This window comes from Miscanthus floridulus, chromosome 10 (genome assembly GCF_019320115.1).
Source record: "Miscanthus floridulus cultivar M001 chromosome 10, ASM1932011v1, whole genome shotgun sequence".
Lineage (NCBI taxonomy): Eukaryota > Viridiplantae > Streptophyta > Magnoliopsida > Poales > Poaceae > Miscanthus > Miscanthus floridulus.
In genome coordinates, this window is record NC_089589.1 from 2,422,761 (window position 1) to 2,440,082 (window position 17,322).

General features: G+C 45.3%; 2 protein-coding genes across 4 annotated transcripts; both read right to left on the minus strand.

Moving 5' to 3' along the window:
• Positions 1-1,510: 1,510 nt before the first annotated feature.
• On the minus strand, positions 1,511-4,839 carry LOC136487489 (uncharacterized). Of its 3 annotated transcripts, XR_010767273.1 has the most exons (5): positions 4,493-4,839; positions 4,141-4,195; positions 2,732-2,821; positions 2,487-2,540; positions 1,511-1,878 (listed from the first exon to the last, which is right to left on the minus strand). XR_010767273.1 is itself a non-coding variant. In XM_066484613.1 (4 exons), exons 1-4 carry the CDS (start codon positions 3,249-3,251, stop codon positions 1,655-1,657), a joined length of 381 nt encoding a protein of 126 aa, XP_066340710.1. In that variant the 5' UTR covers positions 3,252-4,131; the 3' UTR covers positions 1,511-1,654. The 3 variants fall into 3 exon arrangements, 1 of the variants encoding a protein (XP_066340710.1); XR_010767274.1 differs by lacking the exon at positions 4,141-4,195 and having other exon boundaries at positions 4,493-4,832; XM_066484613.1 differs by lacking the exons at positions 4,141-4,195; positions 4,493-4,839 and adding an exon at positions 3,231-4,131 and having other exon boundaries at positions 2,495-2,540.
• A 513-nt stretch (positions 4,840-5,352) lies between these two features.
• On the minus strand, positions 5,353-6,459 carry LOC136487440 (uncharacterized). The gene has a single exon (XM_066484582.1). It carries the CDS (start codon positions 6,457-6,459, stop codon positions 5,353-5,355), a length of 1,107 nt encoding a protein of 368 aa, XP_066340679.1.
• Between the last annotated feature and the right edge of the window lie 10,863 nt (positions 6,460-17,322).

The following is a 17,322-nucleotide window of genomic DNA, read 5'->3' on the forward strand; positions in this document are numbered from 1 at the left end:
TTGTTGGACGTATCTTTACTTACATGTAGCCTTGTTCTAAATTAGTATGTATTGCTCATTTGTAGGGAAGAACTATTTAGTGGTAAGGACTATTTTGTAGGTAAGTACTATTTGTAAGCATAAGTATCTTTACTTACAATGTAGCCTGGTTCTAAAATTAGTCTGTATTATTGCTAGCTGCGTTAGGGAGGGTGGTGTGCTAGCTATATCTAACTAGATGCTGCTTCCAAGTATAAAAATTATAATAGTAGTAGAACCTGTAGATAGTAACAAGTTCATGTGGCCACTTAAGGTCCCACAGTTTATTAGAGAAATTAACAAACATCACCGTCAAAAGTCAAAACTATGAATTAAAAAATAGGCCATGCACAATGTAACTAGGAAAATACATCGACATCATAGTTTGATATATACTACTTTCTAGGACTAATTTGCCGTTGTTGAACTTCATTCCTATGGTTGCATTGCCCCACCTCTTTCTGTATACTAGATGGAGTACACAATTGAAATATTATATATATATAAATATCCTTCTATAGTAGATGCAATCGTACCAAGATTACGGTTCAATGGATCAGTCTATAAAAACATTAATCCATGGACTACCTTATAAAAGCCTTTTACATATGGAAATTTAATAATCATATTTACTTAAGTGTACGTGTTGAGTGTAGAAAGTGGACACGTCCTCTCCTAAACTTTACTGTCTCCATCTTGAATATTTGTACATCAGAGATAATACTTTCAAAATAAGATGCTCATACGGGAGGCGTGAAATTTAAAGCTGAAGCAGTGGTACAATATTTTTCTCTCACAACAAATCAGCTTCAGCTGGCTTATCAGCCACAGAAACCATCAGCCGAACAGCGCTGTGACCAGCCAACAACGAAACAGTATTTTCCTCTCACAACATTTCCGCATAAGCACCAGCATAAGCCAAATTTCAGCATTAGCGAAAAATGTTCAATCCTGTCGCCTATGGCCAACCAAATAAAATATGAAACTGTGTGGAGTGACATGTCCGTACTAGAGTTTACTATCCTGTTTCCCATGACCAACCAAATAAAATATCAACCTATATGGAGTAGCATGTCCGTACTACTAGTGTTGAGTGGAAAAACGTGGAAGTACTTTTTATAAAGGCAGCAACGTCATTTGCTAGTACTACGATTATATATTCTTTAATGCGCCCGATAATCGTGAGAGCGTGAAATTTGCATTTAAATTACTCATATCTATTATTATTAAAAATAATTTATATACTCTCTCAAATCTACATTTAAATTACTCACGTGTTCGGTTGGATTAGGGGTGAAAAATTGATTGATTTTTTTCAACCTAATTCACCTTAACACATGTAAATTGAAATGAATATATGTGTACCTAAATAATAATTTAATTTGTAACTATTAGCACTAGTGGATCTAAACAAGTCCTAAAATACCTAGTTCTGTATAAAAACCAACTCAAAGTAAGTATACACGTCGAGTACCACCATGTAAACCAAGTATACATGAACAAGCAAGACATATATTTCTATAGATTAGGATCCATGATAAACATAATCTTAATATATCACGTAACAATGACCTGTGCTCGAGGGAAGATTGGGCAAGATGGGAGAGGTAGCCACTCACTAGTTGCATTCATGGCCTTAGATAAGAGGTATAAAATTAAGGTAGCTGACTGGGACATCGTGGGCAAATACTGTGTATGGCCTAATAAAATGGATTAGATTAATGGCATCGTGTTCCACCGTTTCCCCATGGCTGACTTGTAACCATTTCCCACTGGCAGACTTGTACTTAGTACCTATATGGTATTTTGTTCCACCATTTCCCTCTGCTTGACTTGTTACAATGCCTATCTGCTGACCACCTACAGGATGAAAAAGAAACTCAGCATTAGCAAGTGAAAGGGCGTGGATGCAAAAACTGACACCATTAGCCTCACTGCTGATTTTAAAAATATTTAGTCATAACATAGCATGCAATTCCATAAGATATCTCAGCATTAGCAGTTGTCAGAGAGATTCATCTCCAGCCAGGAAATGGGATGCTGCTCATCCATGCCAAACGATATGGTGCTTAGATACAAAAAGTATCACTACATTATAGTGAATATACTTTATAAGAATTTTAACAATTAAATTTAACGGCATTGGTTGCATTTGAGATCATGGATTGCACTGGAGTAATAAGTAGAACAAAATGAAACAACAAAAAACTATACAAAAATTTGATGAAAGAAAACCCGAAAACTAGCATACTAGCACATATCGTTGGGATTGAGTCAAGTAAAACGCTAGACAAACAGAGATCTAGGATAATAGCCCTCTTAAACTAGACTATCATTAGTTCATTACTAGATCCAGTTTCCAACATACCTAGTATGTCTTAGCGCACGATAATAATAGCAGTCATGTGAACAAGCGACCTTTCAAATTAATACACGTGAACAAACGATAATAAGGGTATGGATGTTACGTTTGTACATCGAGAATCGGAGAGCACTTGCTTCACCAGCCCTAGGTTGTTGTCCTGCAAGAAAAGAGAGCAGCTCATAATCAGGGATGTTAACAAATGCATCATTTTGCCAATTAAATTTTCGAATCATACAAAATCTGACACAAAGGCAGCAAGTAGTTCCCAACAGGGCAGTGGCTACTGTTGTAGGTAAACAGAAGATAATAGTAGAGAATGGCAACCAAAGTGGACAGAAAAATACTCACAGATTGAAATACTGCTGAATTTGCTTGGACAAATGTATCTATATCCGTGTAGCGACCGTTGTTATAGCTTGTAGATAGTTCAACATAAATCTGAAAAAGGATAACAAAGAGAGATTATATAAGACCATGACCGTTATAGACCACGTAAAAAAAAGGACGTGCAGGTAATGAAAAGGTTGAGATTCTATCGCCAATAAGAGCAAAATCTACCATAGTAAAAATATATCATATATATGTTAAAGCACGACAATAGTGCCCGTGGTTGAACCTAAGAGAAATGTCAACAATGTTATATCTACAGCTTTCAAAATAGCAGTTCATTATAAAAAGTATGTTGCTAAAAACATAAAGGTAACCATCTTCCTATGTTTTGTAAGGAAAAGAAACAGTCACTAACATTTATCAAAACAAACTAATTTACGAAAAAATACAATAAAAACAAAACAACTAGGCAGAGCAGCTGCCATCAACACTGCATTCAATTGTTCCAACAACTCACTGCTATCATAGCACAAGCCATAGTTTATACTTAGGAAATGATGGGACCTGTTACACAAATTAAATCAAAATGTTACCCATTTCAACTTGAAAACTTCCCAGGGATGTTCAGAAATAAATTACAATGAGCTTAAATTAGATATCTATCAGCACATTAAAATTCAGAATATCTTAAGTTCACCCCATCCAGAATCTCTATATGTGGTAAAACCCCACCAAGCAAAACAAAGACATAAATTGAGTGGACAGAAACAATTATAGAAGATAAAAATGGTGTAGTACGTTGAATCTATCAAAATAGAAACAAATATAGAAGATAAAAAGCAGCGGAGATCTAGCGCTCACAAGCAGCGAGAGAAGCACCCGAGAAATCCCAACTCCGCCCGGCGAGAGAGATCCAGTTCCAACGACAAGTCTCGTAAGAGAGAGATTGAGGATCTAGGGTTGACGGCCAAATGAAAGAAGGGATGCTCGGATGTGGAATGAAGGGATTGAAACTTGTTGAGGTGGGTGGCAGAAGTATTTGAAGGGATTTCTGTGGCTCGGATAGGGACGAGCAGCTATGGGAGCACGTAAAGGAAGGAGTTCGAGAAGGGGGGGGGGGCTAATCCGTACCAAATCTGGAGAAAGCAGATGCAGGGATCGAGAATCTTTGCCGGTAGCCAAGAACAACACAAGCAAGCACGAAAAGCAGCGGAGATCTAACGCTCACAAGCAGCGAGAGAAGCACCCGAGGAATCCCAACTCCGCCCGGAGAGAGAGATCCAGTTCCAGCGACAAGTCTCGTAAGGGGGAAGCGACACGCGAGAGCAAAGGAAAAATCACGCGGATTCAAGTCGAGCAAATCGAGAACCGCCTACGAAATCACACCCGCACGCACGAACTCGGAAGAACACCGGCAATTCTCTCACCTTTCTTTCCCTTCACAGCCGCTCCCCGAGCGGCGCGCGCGCGGGAGCGAGCATCCTGCCGGTAGATCCAAGCAACGAGCACACGGGGAAATATTTAAAGGGGTGGTTAAGATCAAAATGTGAGCGGAAAATATTTAAATTTAGAGGTACAAAGTATACAAGTAAAATCGAGTAGATGCGAGCTAGCTACCATTTGTGGAAAAAAGGATTCATTAATTAATGAGATGACCTAAATCCATGGAAAAATAAACGGTATATAACGACGGAACAAACTGAATGTAATGAACAACAAAAAAACCCTAAAAATCAGCGATATAACTAATCAATTAAACTTAGAAAACAAAAAAGGTACCTGGAATGCTAGATTCGGTAGAAGAAGGGCAACCCCGTAACAGTAAGTAAACAAGAACAAATCAGAGATGTCGACACAAACAGCCTGCGAAAAAATTAGCAGAGGGGAAAAATTAGTGATGAAGACAAAATGTTGAATCCCGCAGATCAGTGGAGCCTAATACTTGTTGGAAAATATGAAGAGAAAAGAGAAATGAGAAAACATGAAGGAAGGGCGGGCGCGAGCGACGGATAAGAGTGACAGCTAAAACGTGTGAGAGAGCTGAAGAAATGGTGTGGTGGATTCCAAATCCATATAAACCATATTGAAGTGCTGAAGGACATGTCCGGCTGCCCAGCTCAGACCGTGAACGCGAGGGAAGCGAGGCAAGACTCTCAGGCCCTGTTTGTTTCCGCTTCTCCCAGACACGCTTGGATTATAATCTAAACAAAGATTTTCTCGCTTTTCGCTTTTCGCTTCTCGTAGTTCAAATCTCTGAAGCGGCTTACCACATAAGCGAGAATCGGTGGAAATAAGCAAAGCGTTTAGCGGGATTCTCGTTTATTTCCACCGATAAGCCGCTTATAAGCTGAAACAAACAGGGCCTCAGGCAGAACTGGAAAGCAGGCAAAATCAGAGTTGACTAAGTGGGCCCCACCGACTGGAAAGGTCTGCAACGGTTGCAGGCGCAGTAAAAAAGCAACCAATGAGAATAGCCCGTTAGACTCCACGGGCGCTCATACTCAAGGTTGTGCATTTCACAAAACAAACACATTTTTTTTATAAAAAAAGAACATACATAAAACCACACTAGTATGTATTACATCTCATAGTGCAGCGGAACGCCTAGAGCATGATCTGAGGCCGGTGTAGCTAGCTAGCTAGCGCGTGATGCCGGCGTGGGTGGCGAACGCCCAGAGCGTCGTGATGAACTCGCCTCCCTTGGCCAGCGCCATGGCATGGCCCTCCACGTTGTCGGAGGGCGCGACGTAGATGGCCACCTCCGTCCATAGCTCGGCCAGCAACGCCCACGCCTCCTCGACGGTGCGGCATTCCTCCACCAGCTGCTTCCCGAGCTTGTGGCCCATGCTCGCCACCGTCTCCGCCTTTTTGCTCCGTGGCCGCTTGTTGCTCCGGACGTCGCGCTTCACGGACTCGTACACGAGCTTCGATCCCTCCACGTCCCCCGGGAGGAGCTCCGGCGCGCACGCCACCAGGTGCGCGCAGTATCGGGATAGCGTCCTCGCCACCGTCGTCGTGGTCGTGGTCGTCGCCTCCTCCTCCTCCGTGCTCGCCGCTTGTGATCCTTGTACCGCCGGCGAGCTTTTGGGGTCCACGATGCTGGTGGCGATGTGCCACACGAGGATGACTACAGTGATGCTCCTGCTCTTGCACGCCCACTCGAGCTCCGTGCACCCGCGCCGGCGCAGCACGGCGGCGCCGTTGCTGAGCGGCTCGCCGCCACATTTGGCCCTGAGGGACCTGAAGACCGCGCGCCTCACCTCCTTGGGCACCGGCACGGGCGGCATGCCGAGGAAGAATGGGAGCGGCAGCAGCTGGGAGACCATCACCCTCAGAGTATGGAGGCGGCGGCGGCGCAGGCCGAAGACGCAGAGCTGGTTGCACCTCGCTCCGCCGCGCGCCCGGCCGACGCGCTTCACCCACAGCAGGGCGCCGAAGGCTCGCCGCACACACCGCGATGACGGCCATCTGGGCCTGCGCGCGTACGAGCACAGCAGCGACACCAGGAAATAGTCCGAGAGCACGTAGACGACGAACTCCCAGGCCTCCATGAGCAGGAACGTGTACAGGAGAAGGAAGCACACGGTGATGTTGATGGAAGCGAAGCTGACGGCGAGGCTCTTGAGGAGCTTGCGGCAGAGGCACTTGAAGAAGCCGGCCGCCATCGGCGACCTCTTGACGACGTCACGGGCGAGGCAGCCAACGACGGTCAAGACCTGGGCTTGGCCAGTGACGTAGAGGCCCATGAGTGCTTGGTTCACCACGATGAGGAGCACTAGGATGCAGTTTCCGACCAGGAACCATGGGCCGCTCGACAGCACGGCCGGAACCACCGACGCCGAGTGGTAGTAGTTGCCAACTAAATTGAGATCGCGCTCGATCACATGGAAAGCCCTCTCGGCGGCGTCGTCGTCCTCCTCCTTGCGGTCGCCGAGGCATCCAAAAATGAAGGCACGGTTCTTTCGGGCGACACCATCGTGCACTGGAAGGTTCTCAAACCTCGCGCGCAGCAGCTTGAAGAGCGCGAACGAGAGGCAGAGGTCTTTCAGTGCAGGATGGGCATCGAGCAAGGGGTCAACCGCCGGCCTGCCGCCATTCCCGCATTCAGCGAGCTCCCATATGTCGCCGACGGTGATGAGCTTCTTCGTTACCTCCTCCTCCTCCTCCTCCTCCTGCTTTGCTGTCGTCGTCGTCGACGTCGTTGTCCTCTTCTTCTTCTTCTTCCCTTCCGGATCCGTCTCTGCTGGCAATGGCAGCAGCTCGACCGAGCAGCCATCGCGGCCTGCCTTCCACTTGAGCTTCTCCTCTCCCATGACCGCATACCAACACTTGCTCAGAAGTGCGGCACTGCTTGTGCCGTCGGCTGCTTGGTCGCCATCTTTCATCTCATCTTCTTCCTGCGCCATCATCTGGGCGGTGTAGCCGACGATGAGGTGCGGGTTCTTCCCAATGGCGAAGGAGCTCTTGGCGATCTCCACGGCGGCGACTCTATGGGCGGCCTTGGCGATGGTGAGCGCCCAGAGGACGATGAAGCCCGGCTTCCGGAACCCATGTACGTTGGTGTATATGAGGTAGCCGATCCAAGAGATGCGGACGAACTGGTCGATGCCGCCCCACAGCGTCTGCTGGTGGACGGCCCGCAGCGGCGACGAGCTCACGGCGGTGAGCATGGCGTCCACCTTCTTCCGGAAGAGCTCGACCAGGAGCATCCAGATGAGGATGACGTGCGCGTAGAAGGGCAGATCGCCGCCGCTTCTCCCTTGCTTGGCCTGGGACAGCATGTAGGACATGAGAGGGAGGAAGAGGGACAAGGACGCGTAGAGGAAGATGCCGACGGCGGGGGTGATGAAGATGCCCCGGCCGGAGACGCGGCTGACGAAGCTGAGGACGAAGAGGAGGCCGCCGAGCACGAACATGATGGCCGACGCGAGGAAGATGGCCTCCTCCGCCCTGTGGCTGCCGGGCGGCTCCAGGGCGTAGACGAACAATGGGAGGTTATCGCCATGGCAGAATCCGTGGATGGAGGAGTTGCTCGAGTCAATGTCGCAGCGCAACATCTGTCGTCTCGGCGTCGGCGTTAGCCGCCTCCTCCTCCTGCTCCTCCACCACCACCACCACCATTGCAACTATATATGCAACCACCTCCCGCTGCTTCTCCGACTTGAGGTCCGCTAGCTACTGGTACTGGATCGTGAGGTTGCTTCGTTGGTGGCCGGCCGTACGTGCTCCGGCGAATCAGTGCAGAGCAAGACACAACGACGACAGCCCAGGCCCAGGCGAGAAGCCTTAAGATGGACGAAAACACTACGTCACAAAGCATTTGTAGGGGCAGTTGTAGACTATTTGTAGGGGTGGTTTATCTAGCCGCCCCTATGTAAGGGTCTCTACAAATCATGCATTCACTACCGGAGACCGGCTCTTTGTCGAGTGCCAGGTGGTTTGCCGAGTGTTATTTTTCGGACACTCGGCAAAGACGCTTTTGCCGAGTGTTTTTTTTACACTCGGCAAAGAGGCTCTTTGCCGAGTGTTTTTTTTAACACTCGGCAAAGAGTCTCTTTGCCGAGTGTTTTTTTTGACAATCGGCAAAGGGCTTCTTTGTCGAGTGTTTTTTTTTTGACACTCGGCAAAGAGCTTCTTTGCCGAGTGTTATTTTTTTTGACACTCGGCAAAGAAAATTTCAAAGCACATTTTGAAGTAGTAAATTAATTCAAATGAAAAAGTTTTCAACTACAAAGTTGTATAACTCATCAAGATGTACAATGTTTGTTTTGGTCTTTTCTTCATACGACAAAGTGAAAATAAATTTATTCACAAATCTAACATATCTCTCTTGTAGTTTATGAAACTACAAGAGAGATATATAAGATTTGTGAACTATGTTAGAACGATCATGTCGGATGAACAGATGATCAAACAACCAAAATAAACTTTGTAGATCTCGAAAAGTTATGAAACTTTGTAATTGGTAACTTTTTGATTTGAAAACATCTTGTCATGCAAAACTGCGTTTGAATTTCAAAATTTTAAAATTCAAACTTTTCAAACGACCTCGGATGAAAAAACAACCAAAATAAACTCTGTAGATCTCAAAAAGTTATGAAACATTGTAGTTGACAACTTTTTGATTTGAAAACATCTTGTCATGCAAAACTGTGTTTGAATTTCAAAATTTTAAAATTCAAATTTTGTAAACGACCTCGGATGGAAAAACTTCCTAAACTAAAAGTGTAGATCTCGAAAAGTTATGAAACTTTGTAGTTTACAACTTTTTGATTTGAAAACATCTTGTCATGCAAAACTGTGTTTGAATTTCAAACTTTTAAAATTCAAATTTTGTAAACGACCTCGGATGGAAAAACTTCCTAAACTTAAAGTGTAGATCTCGAAAAGTTATGAAACTTTGTAGTTTACAACTTTTTTATTTGAATTCGTTTAGGGCCTCAAACATGCAATTTACACTCGGTTTAGTATAATATATCGGGAACTAAAACGGAATCCAGACACAAGTGAGAGTGTGGTGTAGTGGTAGAGGAGATACGTGCACAGCGGAAGGTCTTGGGTTCGAATCACGTCGGCCGCGTAGCCATGAAATTCACGCGAAAAATGTCGTAGATGGGTGGGCGCTGGCCGGTGGGGGCCTCCATCGATAAAAAAATTCCATTTTTTTGGGTAAAAATTCCCATTTTTTTCGGGTTTTTTTCGGTTTCAACTTTGCCGAGTGTCGAGCAATCGGCAAAGGCTTTGTCGAGTGCCCGATAAAAGACACTCGGCAAAGTTGGCTTTGCCGTCACTGTTTTTGGCGAGTGCTGTTCGCCGAGTGTTACACTCGGCGAACCATTTGCCTAGTGTTTTATGTCTTTTGCCGAGTGTTTCGGGCACTCGGCAAACTCAAAGAGTCCGGTAGTTATTTGTAGGGGCGGCTGGTGTTTCCAGCCGCCCCTACAAATCTATTTGTAGGAGCGGCTGGAAACACCAGCCGCCCCTACAAATCGATTTGTAGGGGCGGCTGTAGTACCAGCCGCCCCTACCAACGGGTATTTGTAGGGGCGGTTCAATCTAGAACCGCCTCTATAGTATGTTTTCCCGCAAAAAAATTGCTTTTTCAATTCAAAATCGCTTTGCCGAACGTCCCACAACCAACGTTCCGAACCGCGTTCGCGTTGCCGAACGCCCCGTGACCAGCGTTCGCGTTGCCGAACACCCCGCGACCGCGACTACAAACATAAGAGTATTCTATAAACTACAATTACAAGTCCAATTCACATGAATATATACAATCCATCATTAAATATACAAATTCCATACACATTGTTATCAACGTCCTAGAGCTAGCCTTTCTGTCTTACGAAGGTGTTGGTACTGAGGATTTGTACCTAACTCAGACTCTCGATCATGGTAGGCGCTTCTGACGTGTACAATCTGGTCCAATATGAAGTTGCAAAGGTCGCCGACGAGCTCTAAGAGTTGGTCATCCTTATATGGGTCTCTTTTCATTCCTTTCTCTTCTCTTCACTACAAGAAAACAAGTTTCGGTTTAGTATTTCATACCATTTACGAAGTTTTTATACTATGGGTGAAGATGTTCAAACTTACCCTTAAGGGGTGTCTCCTATAGGCACCGGTGTTACCCATCATAGAACATATATAGTATCCATAATGTACACTCCCAGGCTTCTGCTTGGGGCACTGTGTGTTTTGCATATGAAAATGTTTAGTAATGCTTTTGACAGCCATGTAACGGAGTACTGAAGAAGTAAGTTACACTTACCGCACATAGTGTTTTTATAGCCAGCTTTTCCTTCCTTGCTGGATCATGCCTTCCATGATGATTAGTGACATAGAACCTAAATGCCCTGTTCGAATTATTTTAGCAAATACAACTTGTTAGTATCCAAAAGTGAACGTTACAAGTATGTATACAAACATATAAGCTAATGAGGATTGTCGATATGTATACGTCTTGAGAATCGATATGAAGTCTTTGTATGTCACCGTGTCCTTATCTAATGAATCAAAGACCCATGCCATGCTCCTCCCGACATCGACGGCTATACAAATCCAGTGGTTGCTGCATGGATTTAATCATAGAACTAGATAAGCCCTTTTGCATCGAATGAAATATATCGAACAAAGCTTTAAGTATAGAGTTGAGCTTACTCGAAGTTGTATGGTAGCCATATAGTAGAGTGGTGTTGGAGATTTTTGAAAGCCAAGGCAATGTATGCCGCAACCTTAAGGGACTCTTCCCTTAGCTTCGCACTACGGATGTGCTCTTTCTCCCGAAGAGTCTTTGTAGCAGCTAGCTCTTTGGCATCCAGTTTCCACCGTTTAGGGTAATTAAAATTTGTTTGGGCTATAGCTTGAGGGTCTACATACCCGGCTTTCACACTTGGCATTTGTTTGACAATGTGCACTTGTATTCTACAAATCACGGCGTGGGTTAGTTACAACATAATTCAAAGATTACATTCATATCATATTGGGAGGACAAGGACTTACAGGCACCACGTGCGAATTAGATTCATCTCCATTTCTCCCAGGTGAAAGCATGCTTGTATGATATCTATGCTCGTTGGGAGAACACGCAAGTACCAATCATGGAACCTTCTCATTCCAAGTGGTAGGCGCTGGATGTCCCGGTTTGGTAGGAAGGGCTTGCCTCTTTCATATTTTTTCGGGCAATCCTTTGACCATTCGATGGCATCAACATTTGGATACTGCTTTGCAATTTGGTGGAGTTTGCTACTGACGGCCTCCTCAGAACCCCGTGATGGGACTTTTTTAACTTGGTTTTCAGGCTTGAACTGATCATGGGAATACCACTTGGACACCGACGAGATGTCTTTGATCGGAACATAAACTGGCCTTATGTTGATTGGAATCTTCTTTCGGAGTTCCCATTTAGGCACGTCCTCATCTTCTTGTGCATCACCTTCTTCAGGAGACACTCGTTGTTCATGTATCGGTTGTGCTTGTTGAGAAGACTGTGGCATCTCATGATGCACTTGCCCAGTACGAGCTGGAGAAGGTTGTGGCATCTCATCAGGCACATGCTCGATAGGAGGTGGGGAAGAATGTGGCATCTCAGGAATGTGGGGGCCACGAGATGGTGAAAATATCTCCCCGTCCTCAACAACTCGCTCCAAATTTGGGAGAGGGAGAGGCGGCGAAGAAGCAGTCAATATAATATCCTGTTTGTGCCAGAGGATGAACTGCCCCATAACGTCTCTGAGTAACACCAGCCCCTCGGGAGTTGCGTAGTCTATCCTCCACTGCATGAATTCGGGCTTCACTATATGCACCTCGACCCTAGTGTATTCCGATGGTATCTTATTATTGTGGTGTAAGCCACCGGGAGGATGTGCCACACCCGTTGCCACCTCCATCACAGTGTTCTGCCGGCCGTTGAGAAACACCAAGGTGCAACTAGTAGGTTCCCGTATGAGATCGACTGGGGTTGTGGCTGCAGTGGAACCTTGGGTGCTAGGAACTTTCGGAGGGCTACCAACTAATGCCAGTTCTCCCGGCAACGTCACTAATATACGTGGCTCCGTAGACATTCCTTGCTGCTCCAGCGCCTTCGCAACTAGAGCCTTCACTTGGAGCTCAAGACTAGTCTCCCGGTCTCGGCCATGTTTCTTGTACATGTGCCTGTCCTCTTCGAATCCTTGCTTCCAGTTTATCCTTTTCCCTAGCCCCCTGGTGTGGCCTGTGTGCTCCTTGTTTCCTAAGCCAAGGCTAAGCTCGTCCCTCTCTCTAGAAGGATTGAATGAGCCCGTCTCTTTGTCTTCAGCATATTTCAGTATCCATGATACCGTCTCTTGGGTCTCTGGCTTATCAAACTTAAGATTACTGCCGGATGGTTCTGTACTCCTCGCATATATCCAGTTCCTTGAGTGTACCTTCAAGTTCGTCACATCGATATTCCCAGCAGCTGTGGCCTCTTCATCCATCTTCCTAAATTGCTCTTCCTTGGCATAGTAGCCATCGGGGCCTAGATGATGGTGGTGTTTGTTCCTCTTCGCCAGCTCGGTGTTACGGGCACTGAGCTCTAATGCCTCCGCTGAAGTCTTCTGAGCCACGAGCTCCTCCCATTGACTAGGAGTTATTTTGCCGAACTCGTTGAAGGGAGTTAACCCCTTTTGGATATACTTCGTGTTGAGCTCCGACCTCCAACGTCGAAATGACTCTCCCATCATCCTGATAGCATTTTTTTACCAATTCGTGCTTACCCTCCAGAAATCTAAAATTGACCTTCAGATGCCTATCCCATAGTGCATTCTTTATGTTCTCTGGTACCTCTTTCCAGTTAGGGATTGCTGGATTTAATTTATCTCTTACTAGGGCCCCGATCGCATTACGGAATCGTCCTCTTAATTCCTTCGGCTCAAGGATCTTCCCTACTGGCCCAACCTCCGTTATCACATAGCAAGCCTTATCTGGATATAGATTTCTTTTTCTATCCCCTCGTTTCCTCTTAGGCTTGGTAGTCGTGGTTGTGTCTTGAGTTTGTTGAGCAGAGCCATCGTGATCCATCTCTATGGTTGTTGCCTCTGCTCTCCTTTCCTCTACTCCGTCTTGTCCAGCGAGATGTCGCGGACGTCGACGTCGTCTTTTCTGAGTTTTAGGAGGGACCTGCATATAGGACAGGTCAAAGTGTTAGCAGAGGTAACATAGCCAAAGCTTTAGCAAAATTTACATGCTAAGGCTTCTTCCCTACCTCCTCGTTCGGGTCAAAATCCTTGTCCAAATCTTCCTCCGTTGGCCCCCTTCTTGCTTCAGGTGGGAAAGGATCCTCGGGACTTTCATATCCCTCTTTTGACTCATCATCCTCTTCTTCTTCGCCTTCAGCAGCCTCTCCTTCGGGGCCTTCCTCCTCGTCACACTCCTCCTGAGTAAGCATCACTTCTAGATCCTTTTCTACCTCATTATCGAACTGTTCCTGAGTAAGCTGGTCCTCTAGTGCTTGCTCCTCAAGGTTGGCTGCTCATCGTGCTCGGGGCATCGAGCTACACTGTCTGTTGTCCACGACATTATTTTGCGCTTTGTTCTAAAAGATGCAAGAAAGTGTGCTTTAGGTACGCGAGAAGGCATAAGAAATAAAAAAGGTCTATAAACCAAAGTAGTCCTATAAAACAACAATATAAAAAACGAGAAGTAGCAGTGGTAGAGGCCTCAGAAACATGTCAATCATCATCTGATTTTGAACTTGGTGCATCAAGGCATCATATCAGAGAAGAGAGGAGAAGGTAATGTAGGGGCGGCTGCTAATGATGTCAAGTTCCTCACAAGTTCTTGATCATCAGCTCATATTCCATATAATGTATGGACTTGGACAATTTCATCATCGGCAAAACAAAGGAGAGGAGAGGAGAGGGGAGATTTGGCAAAAAAAGCAACAGCTACTTAACAAACATAGAGAGGAAAAGGTGTAAAAAAAGCAGCTGCTGCTTCCCAAACATAGAGGATAGGAAAGACGGCAAAAATAGAGGAGAGGGGAGATTTGCCAAAAAAAAGCAGGTGCTGCTTCCCAAAAAAGCAACAGCTGCTATACTGACTTTGCTCGATCACACATGAACATCATATGCTTAATATCTTCTGAACCTAATAGGCAGATTGGACAATCAGAAGTAGTAGACAGTAGTAGTAGGGAAGTAGTAGAATTAGTTGACAGAAGTACAAGTAGTTGATAGAAGACAGAAGTAGAAGTAGTAAACAGTAGTATTAGGGAAGTAGTAGAGTAGTAGTAGAAGTAGCAAAAGCTGCTTAGGAGAGGAGAGGAGTAGAGTGGAGTAGAGGAGAGTATAGTAGTAGAGTAGTAGTAGGAGTAGCAAGTAGTAGTAATAGGAGTTGTAGGAGACCAGCCAGCAGCCAGCAGCCAGTAGTTGATAGAAGACAGAAGTAGAAGTAGTAAACAGTAGTATTAGGGAAGTAGTAGAGTAGTAGTAGAAGTAGCAAAAGCTGCTTAGGAGAGGAGAGGAGTAGAGTGGAGTAGAGGAGAGTTTAGTAGTAGAGTAGTAGTAGGAGTAGCAAGTAGTAGTAATAGGAGTTGTAGGAGACCAGCCAGCAGCCAGCAGCCAGTAGTTGATAGAAGACAGAAGTAGAAGTAGTAAACAGTAGTATTAGAGAAGTAGTAGAGTAGTAGTAGAAGTAGCAAAAGCTGCTTAGGAGAGGAGAGGAGTAGAGTGGAGTAGAGGAGAGTATAGTAGTAGAGTAGGAGTAGGAGTAGCAAGTAGTAGTAATAGGAGTTGTAGGAGACCAGCCAGCAGCCAGTAGTTGATAGAAGACAGAAGTAGAAGTAGTAAACAGTAGTATTAGGGAAGTAGTAGAGTAGTAGTAGAAGTAGCAAAAGCTGCTTAGGAGAGGAGAGGAGTAGAGTGGAGTAGAGGAGAGTATAGTAGTAGAGTAGTAGTAGGAGTAGCAAGTAGTAGTAATAGGAGTTGTAGGAGACCAACCAGTAGCCAGCAGCCACTGGTACCAGCCAGCAGCCAGCAGCCAGCAAGCACATTACAACCAACACAATTAATTTCTTATAGTGGCCGATCTCAGCCCGATACTGCCTAATAAGTAGAGTAGTAGTAGGAGCCAGTAGCCAGCAGCCAGCAAGCCCGATTACAGCCAGCCAGCAGCATTCAGGTACCAGGTAGATCACAACATTAGGTAAATCACAGCATCAAGTAGTTCACATTTAGAAAATAGCACTGAAATTGAAACTGAAATAAGCACTAAAACTGAAATGAAATGAGCACTAAAACTGAACTGAAATGAGCACTAAAACTGAACTGAAATGAGCATTGAAAATTAACTAAAATGAGCACTGAAACTTAACTGAAATGAGCACTGACACTTAGCTGAAATGACCACTATCCAGTTTTTAGAAATTTAATAGTACTGACACAACACTACAGACACTTAGCATAGTTACTTTCAGTACCAATGCATGAATAGACTTACTAGTACTATCGGTAAGCCGATAAGCCAAGTAATTATGCAAATTACCAATAATTATGCAAATAGGTTAGCAAGGCTTTGAGATTTCAAAATCTATCTGACTGCTTTGCTTCTGCTCTGCTGTGCCCCCTTTTTTAACACCAGCTAGAAACTTTGCAGCCGGGCGGTCGTCGGCTCCGGTGGTGAGGTGAGCTCCATCTCGGTGGTGCCTGGCTTCACCGCTGTGTCTGCCCTGATCGTGCCTTGTGGGTTGTTTCGATTGTTTAATTATGCAAAACTGTGAGTTTTCTATGGTTTCTTAATTGCTTGCTGCAAATCCTGCAACTTGCGTGCCATTGTTTTTAACTGTGTTCACGTTTGTCATGAAAGCTCTTTTTTTTACTGTGATGTTGCTTTTGCTTTCACTGCTGTAACTCTTCTAGTTATGAGTGAAGTGGTACTAAGAAGTCCTGCTATCCATGACGGGCCAAAAACTCTAGGTCTCTTTCTACAGTACTTGTCATGTTGGGCCTGATGCCCAACATGAATATACTGATGAGGTTTACTAACAGTAGCAGGTTCACAACCATACTCAGTTCGTCAGTAGTTCAGTACAGGCCTATAGGGGGAGAAAAGGCTTCTTTTCAAGCTCTAACATCCACTACTCAGTTAGATAGGCTAATTATTTCTATTTTCAAAAAACAAAAAGAAGACGCAAAAGGGACATGAAACAAATGCACTGCAACTTTAAGCTTTCCACACACTTAATCTGGAAAGACCATGTCTTCCTATAGTGTCTGACCATTCTCGTGCTCATAAATAACATGATTCGAATTAAATACAAGTACAAAACCAAGCAAACCAAGTTTGGGTGATCAACAGAAACACGAAATTACTGCAGACTTGCTAGAGCACCATTAACTAGTAAACTAGCATACTTCAAAGACAGTAAAAATTAGGACATCTCTTTCAACATAGGACATGCGGCAGCAATTTACTTTTTGGAACAAAAGCTGAGATCAATTCAATGATACGACTAAAAACCCACCAATAGTCCTATAGATGCATCATGACAGAGAAGTGACCTGGAAACCAACAAACTGACCATGTGTCATACAAGTACAGACCACTAGCCCCTTGGATATGTTTGTGATTAAATTCCAGGTAATCCACTAGAGACATGTACTGAACTGCACCAGTGGAAGCAAAGTAATCAAGGTAGCAGAGCCCGAGCACCAAAAATGTATGCATAGCACATCAAGGTCAACTTTGCAATATATCATATTCCTATATAAATGAGATAGCATGGATGAAGCCTTCAAAGACTTTTAAGCATAGGAAGAATTTTAAGCTGCTTTTGGAAGGACTAACGTAGGACTGATAAGCATTGCCCTATATAAGAATCAGTGATACCCACATTTTTTCACATGACAGTGAAAAAATATAGCAAGGAACTGAAGACAAGAAGAAGGTTCAAGGGAAGAAACAAACCTGAGCCGAGGGCCGGGCACGGGTCGTCGGCGTGCGGGGGCGGGCGCCGGGGGCCGGGCGCGGGTCGCCGAGGGTCGGCACGCGGGGGAGGACGCCAGGGGCCGGGCGCGGGACGCCGGGGGCCGGGCGCGGGACGCCGGGGGTTAGCGCGCGGGGGCCGGCGCCGGGGACCGGGTGCGGGTATCGAC